Genomic DNA, 15,441 nt, shown 5'->3' with positions numbered 1-15,441 from the left:
AGCTCTATCAAGTGAACAGTTAATCTGAAAGTTTACGCTATTTAGAACAGTAAGTCAGTGGCGACACGTAGCCACAATTTCGCAGGTATCTCGCAAATGGCTCGCTTTCGACCCATGTTTGCTGTCAAGCTTTCGTTTGTATTACCGTGCCAGTTACCGACACAAATTTTGAGATATGTTGTGTACAAATTTCGGCCTGCTGCTCCTCTCATCTTGCGGCCCCCACAGCCGCTTGTGTCTCTTGGGCATTAAACAGACCCTGCCTATAATCAATAAAGTGCATTTAACACTTAAAGTCACAAGGGCCACTTTCGCTTACACTGTACTTTTACGTTCCCGTCCGTTTAGACACGTAAGCCGCGTTGCAGTGCTGGGAGTGTCCATACATACGAGAGAAGTACGAGCAGTAAGTATAATTATATGGTGTCTTTCGTTCCGGACATGTCCAAAAGAAATGACACCACGTATATATAAACAAGGCGATGACGGCCAATGATCTCTTCAGTGCAGGTGCACACCAAGTTCCTCTTACAAGAATCGGCCAGATGCCGCGAGTAATAAAGCTCATCAGTAGCGTGTGTTGTAGGAAGAAAATTTGGCTCTGACGGGAAGCGTGCTAGGGTACCCCGAGCGGTAGTGGTATCCACTGCGTCGCGATGACGTAGAGGTCTGCGTGTCTGCCTAGTCAGCAGGAGACCCGGATTCGAATCCCGGACCGGCACAAGTTTTCAACTTGCCCTTTTATTTAAATTCGTGCCCACTGGTAGCTAATGTCTTTCACTCCTGTGTGTCTGAATTATGGAAGTGGGGCCACTCACCGGTAGGTCCAGCAGCGACTCTAGGGTGTGGAGCGCGGCGCCGCGGCGCAGCTTGCAGATCTCCACGAATTCCTCGTCCTCGGCGCACTTTTCACGCAGCAGCCTGCAAACACACCATTACACTTAGTCAAGATAGTGCCACGGAGCGAGATGGAGGTACTTCTGTCTAAATTAAATCACTGCTGCCACAAAGGTTGGAAAAAAAAATCGAAACACAGCAAGAAATGCATGCTTGAGTCAACAGTTACGGAAGAAAAACCCTAACAGCAAAAAATCATCAGGGTTAATGAAATTTGGGGAATACATTTGTCTAGGTAACATATTTAAGTGATTAACATTACAAGATCACAGATTAATGAAAGTGCAAGATAAGCAACTGCAAATGTGTAATGCTGGTACATTAATAATGGCTGTAACCGTCATACTTTTGAATGCAAGCATTCAAACGTGCTTGCATTGTGTTGTAGAGGTGCCGGATGTCAGTCTGTGGCTGTGAGATAGAGTTCCACGCCTGTTGCACTTCGTCGGTCAATACAGGAATGTTACTTCTGGGTGCGGATGACGCTGGAGTGGTCGTCCGTTGATGCCGGTATGTCTCGATTGGAGAAGGATGTGGTGATACAACAGACCAAGGCAACCTGTCGACACTCAGTCCAGCATGTTGAGGTACGCGGACGAGCGTTATCCTGTTGGAAAACAGCGTTATCCTGTTGGAAAACACCCCTTGAAATGCTATTAATGTGTGGGAGCAGAAGTCTAAGCACTGTATTAACCCACCATGTAAATGAAATGATCGTATGGCATTGTTCACCGGGAGGCCCCATTCGGGGCCACCATATTGCAAGTCCTTTTTAGTTGACGCCACTTAGGTGACTTGCGAGTGAATGATGATGAAATGGTGATGAAGGACAAACCCACAAATTTGCAGTCATGTGCGTGGGATAATCACTAGAGTGCTTTAGCTGTCATACGAAATCCCATCCCAGGCCGTAAGTCCAAGTGTACGTCCAGTGTGTCTAGCACGCATGACGGTTGGTTGCTGGTCCTCAACTGGCCTCATTGTAAACACTTGCAGCCATCACTGGCACCGAGGCAGCTTCCATCAGAACCCTGCCGTCCAATGAACTCACGCTTGACCACTGAAGTTGCAAATGACAGTGGTTTGGAGTCAGTGGAATGCACGCTACAGGACACCTGGTTCGGAGATGTTCTTGATGTAACCGATTTGTAACAGTTCGTTGTGTCGCTGTGATGCCAACTGCTGCTCAAATTACTACTGCAGCTGCAGTACGATGTGCCAGGGCCATAAGCCGAACACAATGGTCTTTCCTATCGCTAGTGCCACATGGCCGTCTGTACGGTCTTCTTGCGATTGTACATTCTCGCGACCACCGCTGTCAGATATCATGTACACCGGCTACTTCTCTCCGAAGTCTTTCTGCAATATCGTTGAAGGACCACCCAGCTTCCCTTTGCCCTTTCACACAACATCCTTCAAACTCAATGAGGTACTGATAATGACGACTGTGTCACCCTAAATGCATTCTTGACTAATATCAGCTCACCACACCCAGTCTGAAAGGTAATTAACGCCGCGACCGTTATAGCGTGTACATAACTCCTCGTGTAGCGCGACTCTTATACAACTGGCGTGCAATGTCGACATGATCTTTCACGTGTAGAAACGCACCTACCAACTTTCGTTTATGTCACGCAACTCCTCCTTGGTGCTGCGACCTTTTTTTCTGTCAGTGTAAATTCAGATGTCAGCCAAGTTTGCAGGTTGCACTATTGAACTTGACCACGAACTGCACCTGTGCACTGTCCTCAATACTTTTTGCTAGTGTCGGTCGTGGTCACAACAGTGTTCTGTGCAGTTGTGAAGTGAATTAGAATCTGGAAAAACTGTTGCCGTACGTATGGTGGGTGCTGCCGTAACCAAAGCATGGTGAATGGACCTCGAGGAGAGATGGCAACGGGAAGGACTCCAGGTCAGACAGAAGGAACCGGATGCGAACCGCAGTCATAAGGCCGGCCTGACCTGGGTCGCCGATGCGGGAGATGAACCGCTGTGGTTGGGAAAAGGAGACGGTAATTCGGATGCGCAGGAGAACTACGAACGTGTGCTACGTAACTGGCGAGCAGCTGTGCATGTCGGATCCGCAATGGAAGGACTCTACCCTCCAACAGGACACTGATCACCGGACTCGTTCTTAAAGCTCCCATCGCAAGGTGAACGCCACAGTGGTGCACTGGGTCGAGTAAACGCAACGCTGCGTCGCCACCGAACCGTAAACCAGACTCCCATAGTCAAGGCGGGACTCAACAAGGACTCTGTAGAGCTGCAGCAGTGTAGAGCGACCTGCACCCCAGTTGGTGTTGCTCAGGCAGCGGAGGGCATTGAGGTGCTGCCAGCACTTCCGCTTACGCTGACGAAGGTGAAGTTGCCAAGTCAATGAGGAGTCGAAAACCAGTCCTAAGAATCGATATGTCTCCACTACAGTGAGTGGATCGTCATGAAGGTAGAGTTCTGGTTCTGGATGAACGGTACGACGCCGACAGAAATACATGAGACCGACTTCGCGGCTGAAAACTGGAAGCCGTGAGCTAGAGCCCATGAATGCACCTTGTGAATGGCTCCCTGTAGGCGCCGCTCAGCAACACCAGTACTGGAGGAGCGTACGAAATGCATAAGTCATCCGCATACAGAGAAGGTGAAACCCACGGCCTTACAGCTGCAGCCAGACCGTTAATAGGCACTAAAAATAGACACTCAATACCGAGCCCTGAGGAACGCCATTCTCCTGAATACGAGGAACTATGGGAGGCACCGACTTGGAAACGGAGCGACAGGAAGTTTTGGATAAAAATCGGGAGCGGGCCCCGGAGACCCTACTCACACAATGTGGCAACGATATGATATCGCCAGATCGTGTCATATGCTTTACGTAAGTCAAAAAAGACGGCAACCAGATGTTGGCGTCTAGAAAAGGCTGTTCGGATACTAGCAGTAGTACTCAATGAACTGTGGATGAAGCCTGACCAACAGGCATTACATGCATTGATTAAAAATGATAGTGCATTGAGAATGGCTAGTTTCTAGCTGAAATCTAGATCTGCCAATAAAATTTAAAAAGGACGACTGATAGCTGAAATCTATTATTTACAAGGAAATATAACAGTCGCTGAGTGCAACAGCCTTCTGAATGGAAGGTAACCTGATGACCTTTTACTTGTTGAAGAAAAATGCATACATCAGGACACCCCGCATCTACCCCAGCAATAAAATGCATTGACATGATGGTGGTATTTAGGAGCGACAAAGGAGAAATAGTAGGTAGCGATTTATTACTTTACTATCAACTGTACCTTCTCCAAACGCAAAAACTTTGCTTATCACCAACACGTAACAAGCAGCAACTGTAGTAGTATTAAAAAATCGAAAAGACAAATCAAGCTGAGATGGTGATTAACGTAGCACGACCGGTGCTAACCTTGGGTTGCTATCAAACGGTAAGCATCACCAGTCCAGAGTCGTATGCAGTCTAGTGAGATTACCTGCTTCTATCTGCGTTCAGGTGGCTAACCTGACATCGGATAGTCACCGAAGATCGAAACTGGACGCGCCACATTAAACACCATTACATCGGGAATTGTCATGATTCTGTCTTATAATCTGACACATTCAGACATCTGCAAGTCGGAAACCGAAGAAAGTGGTGTATATTTATATGAACCTCTAAGGCCAATGTGGCCCGAACTGACAGTGTTATACACAGGATGTTTCAGGAGGGTCACTTGTTGACGCGTTATCACAAGTAACGTCTGTTATTTAGTACCCTCTCGGGCAAAAGGGGGTGGATTCTGAATATGGGATTCCTCCCCCCCCCCCCCCTCCCTCCAATCTAATTCGCTCTCTCTCTCTCTCTCTCTCTCTCTCTCTCTCTCTCTCTCTTTCTGTGTGTGTGTGTGTGTGTGTGTGTGTGTGTGTGTGTGTGTGTGTGTGTGTGTGTATGTGTATGTGAGGTGGGGGTCGGGAGGAGAGGGGGGGGGGGGGGTCGCGGAGACATGCGAACGCTGATGGCATATAACGTAGCAGCACACGCCGACAAATGGCAGTACAGATTACGGATACATTTAATTCGTCGTGTTAATTGTAGTTGAGCTCCTCGGTTGTGGGTTTAATTACTTTAAGAAACATAGCAACCAAACACACTTAGTGCGCAGGTTGGTTTTATGCCAAGGCGCGTTCTGGTGTTCACTGAAGTAATGCATTTATATCTTCGGCAGTGTAACTGCATTTTGAATGTACGATCCCCAAGATCACCAAGCTGACCTGAACTAAGAAATAATTGTCTATTTACGTTTGATTAATATTTAAGTGCACTTTTGTCTCTCAATTTGCAGCTTCAGTGTGTATTTATGGGCGTTCTCGCTTCCCACGCCCGGGTTCCCGGGTTCGATTCCCGGCGGGGTCAGGGATTTTCTCTGCCTCGTGATGGCTGGGTGTTGTGTGCTGTCCTTAGGTTAGTTAGGTTTAAGTAGTTCTAAGTTCTAGGGGACTTATGACCACAGCAGTTGAGTCCCATAGTGCTCAGAGCCATTTGAACCATTTTGTGTATTTATGGGCCGACACTCTAGGTTGCCCGCAACACAATGGGTTTTGCAGCTCGCAAACGTCTCAACTTTTTAAACTACGATTCGGAATCCCTTATAACCGTAAAGAGCGTAGACGAGGTTATTCGAATAATTTTAAGTCAACATTCACTTCTCAAACTTCGGTCTCCTTCGCGTCAAATTCCTAAAGCTACCCGTTCGGACAGGTGATACATTGGTTGGTAAAACCAGCAAGATTTAAAAGAAATGGTTATCGGAATTTCAGCAGTTTGAAAGTAGTTCGATTTCGTGAAGTCAGTTTGTTCCATACCTCATTTCATTCAAACCAGCGACCATAAACGTCAACCGTGTTTCCTAAGAACGAGATCCCTCGAAGACATACCTGCTACTAATGGTCACAAAACCCGGTGGAGATAAGTCATTTCCAGAACGGAACTTGATAAGAAGCAGGATTCGAAACTGAACTTTAGAAGAATGGCTCAACATTTTGTCTCGGTTCAGTACTGAAAGCGCTATTTTAAACATAAGTAAGTTATGAAGAGGTTATAACTGGCTTAATTAGTATAAAATATAAGCATAAACCAATTAGCTAATGAAATTACTCAGACTTTCATTTTAAGGTTCTCTAGGCTAGTCTATCGTTTCCTCCGTTACTAAATTTATTCCTTGAGGCCACAATATGTTTCTTATCAATCGATCCGTTTATTAAGTTAGGTTCTTATACACTCCAAGGATTTCCCCAATCGATTCAGTACTTCTCTTTAACTAACCAATACTCAGCAATCTTCTGCAGCAAATGTTTCCGAAGCTTCTTCTCTTGTCTGAACCCCTCGTCTTCCACATTTCGCATCCATGGAAAGCTGCATTCCGGACATCATCATCAGAAGACTCCCCGACACCTAAATTTATGTAAGATTTTAACGAATTCCTCATTTACAGAAATTCTTTTCTTGTTGTTACCCGTCCGCATTTTATATCTGGCCGAGCGGTTCTATGCGCTACAGTCTGGAACCGCGCGACCGCTACGGTCGCAGGTTCGAATCCTGCCTCGGGCATGGATGTGTGTGATGTCCTTAGGTTAGTTAGGTTTAAGTAGTTCTAAGTTCTAGGGGACTGATGACTTCAGACATTAAGTCCCATAGTGCTCAGAGCCATTTGAACCATTTTTTGCATTTCATATCCTCTCCACTCAGACGATTACCAACTATTTTGCTGGCCAAATAGAAAACCTCACAAGCTATTTTTAGTGCCTCATTTCCTAGTCTCATTCCCTCAGCATGGGCAATTTGATTGGACTACAATCCATTACTTAAAAATCATTAATACATTTGCTTGTACTTACAGTATGTTGTTTTTGAAACTGTAATACTGATTTTCGTATGCAAATGAATTTCAACTTATTGGCTTTTTAAAGTATGAATGAGCGTATGGCATTGGTGGCCGGGAGACCCCACGCGGGGCGGTTCGGCCGCCGCTCCACAAGTTCTTTAACGCCACTACGGCGACTTGCGAGTGAATGAGGATGAAATGATGATGAAAGACACACAACACCCAGTCATCTCCAGGCAGAGAAAAATCCCTGACCAGGCCGGGAATCGAACCCGGGACCCCGTGCGCTGGAAGCGAGAACGCTACCGCAAGACGTTTTTTAAAGTAATAGTTGTTCATAGTGATATTAATAAATCATTGTGAATACATTAATGTTGTCAATTCTTCCCGCTTCTTTAAGCTCATCAGTTCATTATAATTATAAGCTGGAGAGTAAAATTTTATTCAGTTAAATAATAAATGTTGCGGTTCAGGCTTTTAAACAAAAAATTTCTGTAAAACACTGTTTTTCTGTGTAATTAGCACAAAATGTCTCCTCGCAGCGTCCACATCACAGTTTCATCCTAGGGGCCTGTAGATCCTGAATACGGCCGTGTGAGTCTCATTGTCGACTTTATATGCACAGCACAAAACGTTGGGTTTCAATACGAAAAATGTAGTAGCTTAAAGAATTGTTATTTGCAGAGAACAGTTACAGCATTTAAAACACACGCGATAAAGGCTTTATACTAACGTAAATATGCACCAGAATGAAAAATTCTGCTGTCCTAACACAAAAAAGCCGAATATGTGCTGCGCAGTGGTAGGGATGTGAACGAAGTTAACTCGCTTTTCGACTTATCTAGCAGTTTCAAAGATATTTAAATCAAAAATTCTTGACATATTCGCGCTTTTTTACTTATTAGTATTAGTGCCAATGTTATGTAACATAAAGCATCGTGTCAACTACAGTAACAACATGCACGTCATATCGTATAACATGACACATACCATCAAGTCATCCAACATGGCATTGTCATGTCGGGCTATATGACACAACGTTTCATTAAAGCGGTGATTGAAAATACAACTACAGTTGTAAGGTTCTTTTATTTAACACACGACCGGTTTCGGACTCATATACGCCCATCTTGAGGTGTCGTACAGAAAATAGCAAGAGACAGGAGATAATTTTTACACGCAGCGATACACATAAACAAAACAAAAATCCATAAAAAATTAAAAACATTTAAAAAATAAAACCTGCAGGTCGGGCTAGGTGCTGTGCAACCTAAGTCAGTGCCAAAGAGACACCAGACAGTACTACGGACGACTGCCTGGGTAGGGAAATATGCAAAGAGTACCAGGACGCTTACACTTGGTGCTGTGATCCCGAGCACCGAGGTGGACGAGTACAAGATGCGGTGTGCTACCAACGAGCGCAGATCATGGGCTAGCGGACGCGAAGGAGGAAGCAAACTGGTAAACCAGAGTGGCAAAAGTACTGCCATCTGTTGACGGGAAAAAGAGCGCGGGGCCACTAGCTTGGCCGTTCACAATTTGAATTAGTGACTTACATATTAAATGAATAACGAAAAAAGAAAACATTTCATAGAAAGTTACATGAAAAACTTAAAAGTGCATTATGCGTGGTAAAGGAACATGTTGAACAGGTTACCACAAAACTGTAGCAAAACTGAGTGGAAGATGCGACATGAAATTCATGTTTTTAATTTAGTGGGGATATATATGTGACGATGTGGAACAACAAGCCACAGACATCAATTAAAATAGGATGGCACATGTGTATGTTCTTCTATTTTCAGTACGACAGGTGGCTGTATAAGAGCCCGAAACCTGTAGTATGTTAATTAAACGAACCTTACAACTGTAGCGGTATTTTCAACCTCTGGTTTGATGCTCAGACAGGACTGTTTGTAGTTTCATTAAAGATTAGGATGCATGCATCCCCTCACAAGGATACTTCCTACTGCACCTGCATTCCACTTTCTAGTAGCACATAAATGTGCTATTTTTTCTACGCCCCTCAGCATACATGTAACAGGGGGTGAATGTGGGCGAGAAATGGTCCTCTTGAGGAAAAGTATCACCCTCCCCCAACCAAAATATCAAAAAATTGTTTTAGAGTCTCCCTCTGGAGAAAACACTCCTCCCCCCAGAAAAACTTTTTTAGCTCTTACACGTATGCTCTTCAGCCAAATGATATTATATCTTGTTTGTTATGGCTAGCGGACGTTCTGGATTTTGGGCACAGGATCAGGGATCCTAGCCTATAAATTGCAAGATGCAGATGTGTCAACACCTGGTAGCCGAAAGAGCTCAATGCGCTGGGTATGTAGGGTTGATTAGTAAAAAATAAAAACAAAAACGATAATATGTAGAGATGTTATGATTTATATGTCTTCGAAGCTGCCATATAAGACGAAAAACTAACTTTGCCAGAACACGTTCGCCTTTCTTCGTCGTATCATAGGAGCATTTTTAATTCTGATTCCCAACTTTTATTCCATAATAACTTTGACATTAGACCGTCACAGCTTGGCAAACCGATGTAGATGACTCGGGCTACGACAGATCGGCTATGGGTTTTTATTTATTGTCTTTCGAACCGTGTTGCTTATATTGTGGCACCGGATAAGCCAGTCACAGAACAACAGGACGAACATTATTTACATGTATTAGTCTCGCTTCTTAAGAAATTTGAAACGATTCGCACAAGTTTGAAACACAGAATTGGCCCCCATAAAAAACTAAAAAATCTGTTATTTTGCACGTAAAATTCCAATGAAGCTAGATTTTTCGAGAGCAAGTTTTCAGTTCTGTTGTAAGACTGCTGTTTTTATTCATCTGATTCACTTTAAACCGTTTCTGCGCATTCAGTTCACGCAAGAACGAATTTTACGTGCTACATTTAGCTCGAATTTAAACCATCGTATCTCGACAACGAATAAAGATAATTGGATTAAAAAAATTGATTTTGACTCTATCCATTTCTCCCTCTTCATGCAAAGTTTGAAACGACTCGTACAAGTTTAAAGTAAAAAAGTGACGCACTTCAAAAACCTCCCAGAAAGATATGTTTTTGAATGTTTTGCACGTAATATCCGAACTGTGCACATGCTAATGTTGCCGTGAGCTGAGCATTAACTTCAGCCCAATTAAAATCTTTTGAAAATGGAATAAATCGATTCGCACAATTTACCTTGGCGCCAGCTCCGGTTCGTCTTCAAATCTTGCTTAATATACTGTAACTTAGCTACAGTAAGACAGACGTTCGAATGACTGTACAAATGGCCACAGGTCCGGGCTAAACGAAAGCCTTGTTACTCCATATTCCTACCTCAAACGAGAACCAAGCTCCCCTCCCCACACCCTCAAACCGCGATATACTTGTTACAGTGCTTCCTCGCTGTAACGTTTATGCCAGTTGAACCGAAGATGGGTGGAACAACGAAACGCGTCCTGGAATGAAACGAAGCTATAAAAAAGTATCTGATCGCTGTACATCAAGTAATTGGGATACCGAACAGATATGCTACCTCACCATGACGCATTTGCCCGGAGAGCCACTGACTAGGATTGAGTTATTACTGCGTGTTTTCAACGGCGCTTAAGGAATTACGGAGGTGAGCGCGCTCCAGGAGCGGCCACTGGGCCGAGATGCAGGCGCTGCGGTTTAATCAGCGGCCCAACTTCCGGCTGGCCCGGCAGCGCTGGAAACGTCTGGAGAAAATAAATACTAACGAGCGGGAGGGACACGCCGCGACGTGATTAATGGACGCTCCCGGGCCGCGTATTAATTTCATAACACGGTGCGCAGCCCGCGGCGGACAGTAGGGAACACAAGGGAACGGAAGGGAAGCCGTTGTGTGCCCCTCGCAGCTCTCCCTGTACGAGACAAAGCGGCGTGTTGCGGCCGTGGCCACCCAACCTACGAACTAATGCCTGTTCGCATTTTATTTCGAAAGAGGCCATTGACACAAGCGCGAGAATCTATAACCAACACAAAAGGATAACGGTCAATTATAATTAATATTTTTCTGGAGAGACTGAGTGCCCAAGTTATCTGATGTCGAAACAAAATCCTGTTTCTGATTAACAAATGATGACGAGAGCATTTCTCGTCGGCGGCAGAAATCTAATCATCTGCATTTGTGTCTCTTAATTTCTCGCTGATGTTTATCCTTCGCCGGCTGAGTTGTCATTTGTTCCCGAACAGGTGTAGCTGAGGGTGGTCAATACCTCGAAACTGTTTCATCTCTCCGAACCCGAAATGAACACCAATCTGTTGACACAGATGCTGCAGCAGGTTTCACAAAAGTTAAATCGGGGATGGGAAAGCACCAAATGTGTTTTTTTTTTCGTTTCCTTCGAGGGGAGGGGAGGGGGATTTAGATCATCAGCATTTGGAATAGCTCGATGGGGCCCACCATGATTTCACCTCATGGATCAATCAACCTCCCCACCTAGAGTAGTAATTGCTCAGAACGACCTTAAATATTTGTTCTACACAGGGTGTTGCTTATTAACGTTTAAAACCCCCCGAAGTGATTTAGATGACGCTGAGACAAGCAATTTAATACAAGACACATGGGATCGCAGATGTCGGAAAATACCCCTAAAGTGGATCACAAATGTTGAAACTGTGACGTTACCAGATGACGTACTTCGCCGCACGTGTAGCGATTGCGCTTGTCGATCGTACCCTCCCCGATGGGTGGCGGGGGCAGGTGGAGGCGGACGGGGTGCTACAGATCGCTACTCTGGTTTTAAACACCTTTTGTTAATGTGATCTGTTGTAAAGGTAGAAGTTACAAAATTACTGAATTACTGTCATCCCTGTAACCAAGCAACATTTTGTATTACTTTCCTTTTGCCCCTTCTTTTCTTGTTTACAGACTTCATTTAGTAAAAAGCACGTAGGTCATTCACTGCTAGAAATGCAATTCGGAGCCGGCCACTGTGGCTGAGCTTTTCTAGGCGCTTCAGTCCGGAACCGCGCTGCTGCTGCATAGATGTGTGTGATGTCCTTAGGATAGTTAGGTTTAAATAGTTCCAGGTCGAGGGGATTGATGACCTCAGATGTTAAGTCACATAGTTCTTAGAGCCATTTGAACCATTTTTTTGATGCAATTCGGAATCTTATTTACTTGTAGTGTTGTACTGTAGGTTTCTGTTGTACTGTACTTTGAAATTAACGAGCGGAGGCCGCAAGACGATAAATATAATAATAAATCTTACCACAATGTAAGCACAATTCTCGAACACAGTAAAAAAAATACTGCCTGCCGGACGTAAGACTCGAACCCGGAGTCCCAAGATATAAAGTCGCGCACGTGGTCTTGGAGTCATACCGAAGTGAATAAATGACTTGAGGTGGAATGATTTGGTGCGACAGACGGATAGGCTGCGCCACTGCACGTGCGGTAGGTACGTCATCTGGAGACGTCACATGTTCAACAGTTTTCATCCACTTCTGGAGTGTTCCCGACATTTGCGGCCCCATGTGTCTTACATTATATTACTTGTCTCAGCATCATATATGTTGCTTCGTGGTTTTTTTAATCTTCCCCAGTGATGGAGGCGACATCGTTGTACACAGGGTGTAACCCTTATTACGACCTCTTCTTAGTTACACAACTAGTTTTAGCTTAGCGAACTATTCTACGTGTAAATCCTCACGAATGGCCGTACATGGTAAGAGTTCGCCGCCATTTTACTAACTGTCTTAATTTGGCATAGGTGAACACTCGAAAAAGATTCAGTAAACTTAGAGTCGTGGTGTCCAGTATGAATCTACAATACATACCGTCTTAAGCTCCCACTAGTACCACGGCACTTATTCCCTGATGTCTACACATTCCTGTTGTCTCTTCCTTTCTTCTTGCCAGCGTTCTTCTCTACTTGGATTCTGAGGAGAACCTCACTTCTTATGTTATCAGTACATCTAATTCCCAACGTCCCTCTGTAACACCACCTCCCAAACGCTTCGATTCTCTTTTTTCCGGTTTTATCACTATCAACAATTAGTTTCCATACAATAATGTACTCCAGCCGTTCATTCTCGAAATTTCTTGCTAAACTTAAGGCCTATGTTCGACACTAGTCGAAAGATATGCCATCTTTCTCCACGCTATTGCGCCTCGTGCGTCATTCTTTACTTTATTTCCAAGGTAGAAGAATGCTTCACTTCGTCTACGACGTAGCCACCAGTTTTGATGTTGTGTTTGTCGGTCTTTCTTCGGTTTACACTATCTATACACACTGCTGAATGGACTGTTTATTCGATTTAATTTAATCTCCACGCTTTGACGTAAAATAGCAATTTCATCACCGAATGTTGTTGCTAGTATCCTTTCGCTATAAGATTTAATCTCACTCTCGAAATTTCCTTCCTTCGTTCGTTACGCAGGTCTAATTGTAGTCAGGAGCACTGCCTTCTTGCCTTGTGTCCTTTTTGATGCAATAATTTCTATCTTTGTCTTCTGCTTTCACTGACCCGTATTTGTTCTTGTAGTTACTGTGTATTTCTCGTCTTCCTCTAGAACATATAGGGAGGAGGAGGGGGGGGGGGGGCAATGAACGAGAAAGCTGTGTGGGTTGACGATTAGGACGCCATCACTTCGACTAAGCATTATGTAGCTGCTCCTTTTTAACGATTTGGTAAAACCAACAGCTTGCAAAATGAGGAAGAAATATATACTCTGCAAGATTTGTGTCTAAATGATATGTACAGGTTTACGTATTCATGAATTGTTCTTGAGTCTAATTGCTGGTCATTTACAAGTTGCTAAGTGCCACAGTGGCGTAAATGTAGTAAGAATGAACACGGTCTTTAATAGATTAATGTAATTAGTGATACATTTAAAATTTAGCTTTTTTCAAGTGTACATAATAATTTTTTTAATTAAAAATTCGTCTGTAGAATAGCAGCTGCCTTGAAAAAATCCATTTTAGACTGTATTTAAAATTACGTTAGTTGGCTGTCAGGAATTTTGTTATCTATCAAGCGAGAAGGAAGTTTGGGGCTGTATATTGAATTCCATCTCAGCTCAGCCACTGACAGTGAAAGTAGAGAAAGAAAGAAAAAAAACTGTGTTTTGTGTGTGTGTGTGTGTGTGTGTGTGTGTGTGTGTGTGTGTGTCCGTAACTTCAGACAATACCGACGAACCATATATCCTTACCTTCAGACAATACCGATTAACCAAAATAATTCACGATAGAAAAAATACAAGTGACATTGGCGAACTTGTTGCACGACCTGTCGTTAAGGATTTAACGTTCCGCCGTCGACACAATAGTTAAATCTATGATGGGGTGGGACATGGATAGACATTGAAAGAGATCATGCCAATCATCCCTGCATGAGCCATAAGCACCTACTGTAAGAATTGCAGCTCCCTTTAGATGTGGATGAATCCAAGGTAAACGTCTAAAATCATTTCAAAACACGGGAAAGTGTCTGGCAGTTTATCGGTAAAACTCTCCACCTGTGTGCAACTACAGGCTTTCGATTAATTACATTAATTTTCAAGCATCCATTGTACTCACAAACACAGTTTTTCACATAAATATACTTCTTGGAAGCAAGACAGGGTAATAGCTTCTGTCGACGTAGAAAAACTTTCGTGATATAAAATCATGAAAGACTTTCGAGACATAGCAGAAGATGTGGTGTAAGCTACAGAGAAAGACGATTAATATACAGTCTGTGCAAGAACCAAGAGGGAAAAGTAAGAATGGAAATCCAAAAATTAAATGGTTGGATGTAGTTTTTCGTCCCTGCTGTTGATCCTGTACATCGAAGACGCAACGACAAAAACGAATGAAACGCTTAGGAGTAGAACTGAACTTCAGAGTGAAACGATGTCGACAACTTAGTGATGACATCGTTGTCCTTTGTTAAAGTGAGAAAGAATGCAGAGGCTGTTGAATGGAATGAGCAGTCTAAGGACCACTCAATAAGGACTGAGAATAAATCGGAAAAAACAATGAAATTTATGAGGTGTAGCAAAAAGTCTTCTACTTCGGAAGCAAAATAACGCATGATGGACAAAGCAAAAAGCACTTAAAAAGCTGATTAGTACAAACGAAGTAGCGTTCATGGCAAATTTGTGTGTGTGTGGGGGGGGGGGGGGGGGAGGGACGTGCGCGCGCAAAACACCTTTGTACGGCTGTACGGAAGGTAATCTTGTATTGTGGGGAAACGAAAAAAAAAGAGAACCAAGGTGTTGGAGACACTGTGCTGTAGAAGGAAGTTAAAAATTAGGACTGATAATAGGATAAATGTTGAGACATCAACGAATAACTGCTATCGAACTTGGGGATGTTGAGCGTAAAAACTGAAGAAGGAGACGGAGATCCCAACACATCCAACAAATGATTGAGGACATAGGTTGCAAGTGCTATTCTGAGTTTGGCAGAGGACAGGCATCCATGGACGGCTGCATCAATCCGTTCAGAAGACTTATGACTGCCCTAGACGAATAATGAAATGAGATTCCAACGTAGAAACATTATTACGCGACATGAATAGGGGACAGGTTTGTAGAAAGTGATCCCAGCAATTGTAGTGTATCTGTAAATGAATTTGCGTAGTGATGAAAGTGCGAAGGTTCTTAAAATATTCTTCCATCGTTTGGAGTTCTTGTCGAGTACACGCGACAACAAACACTGA

The 15,441-nt window shown here is 43.7% G+C and overlaps 1 protein-coding gene across 1 annotated transcript in view; it reads right to left on the bottom strand.

Moving 5' to 3' along the window:
• Positions 1–248: 248 nt before the first annotated feature.
• Positions 249–15,441, bottom strand: part of LOC124593867 — a 494,799-nt gene continuing 479,606 nt past the window's right edge. The window contains exons 6-7 of the mRNA XM_047132215.1: positions 819–921; positions 249–263 (exon numbers count right to left, since the gene is read on the bottom strand). Coding sequence (XP_046988171.1) covers positions 249–263; positions 819–921 — 118 coding nt within the window. The remainder of the gene's footprint in view (positions 264–818; positions 922–15,441) is intronic.

This window comes from Schistocerca americana, chromosome 2, assembly GCF_021461395.2.
Source record: "Schistocerca americana isolate TAMUIC-IGC-003095 chromosome 2, iqSchAmer2.1, whole genome shotgun sequence".
Taxonomy (NCBI): Eukaryota; Metazoa; Arthropoda; class Insecta; order Orthoptera; family Acrididae; genus Schistocerca; species Schistocerca americana.
This window is presented reverse-complemented; position numbering and strand designations above follow the sequence as displayed.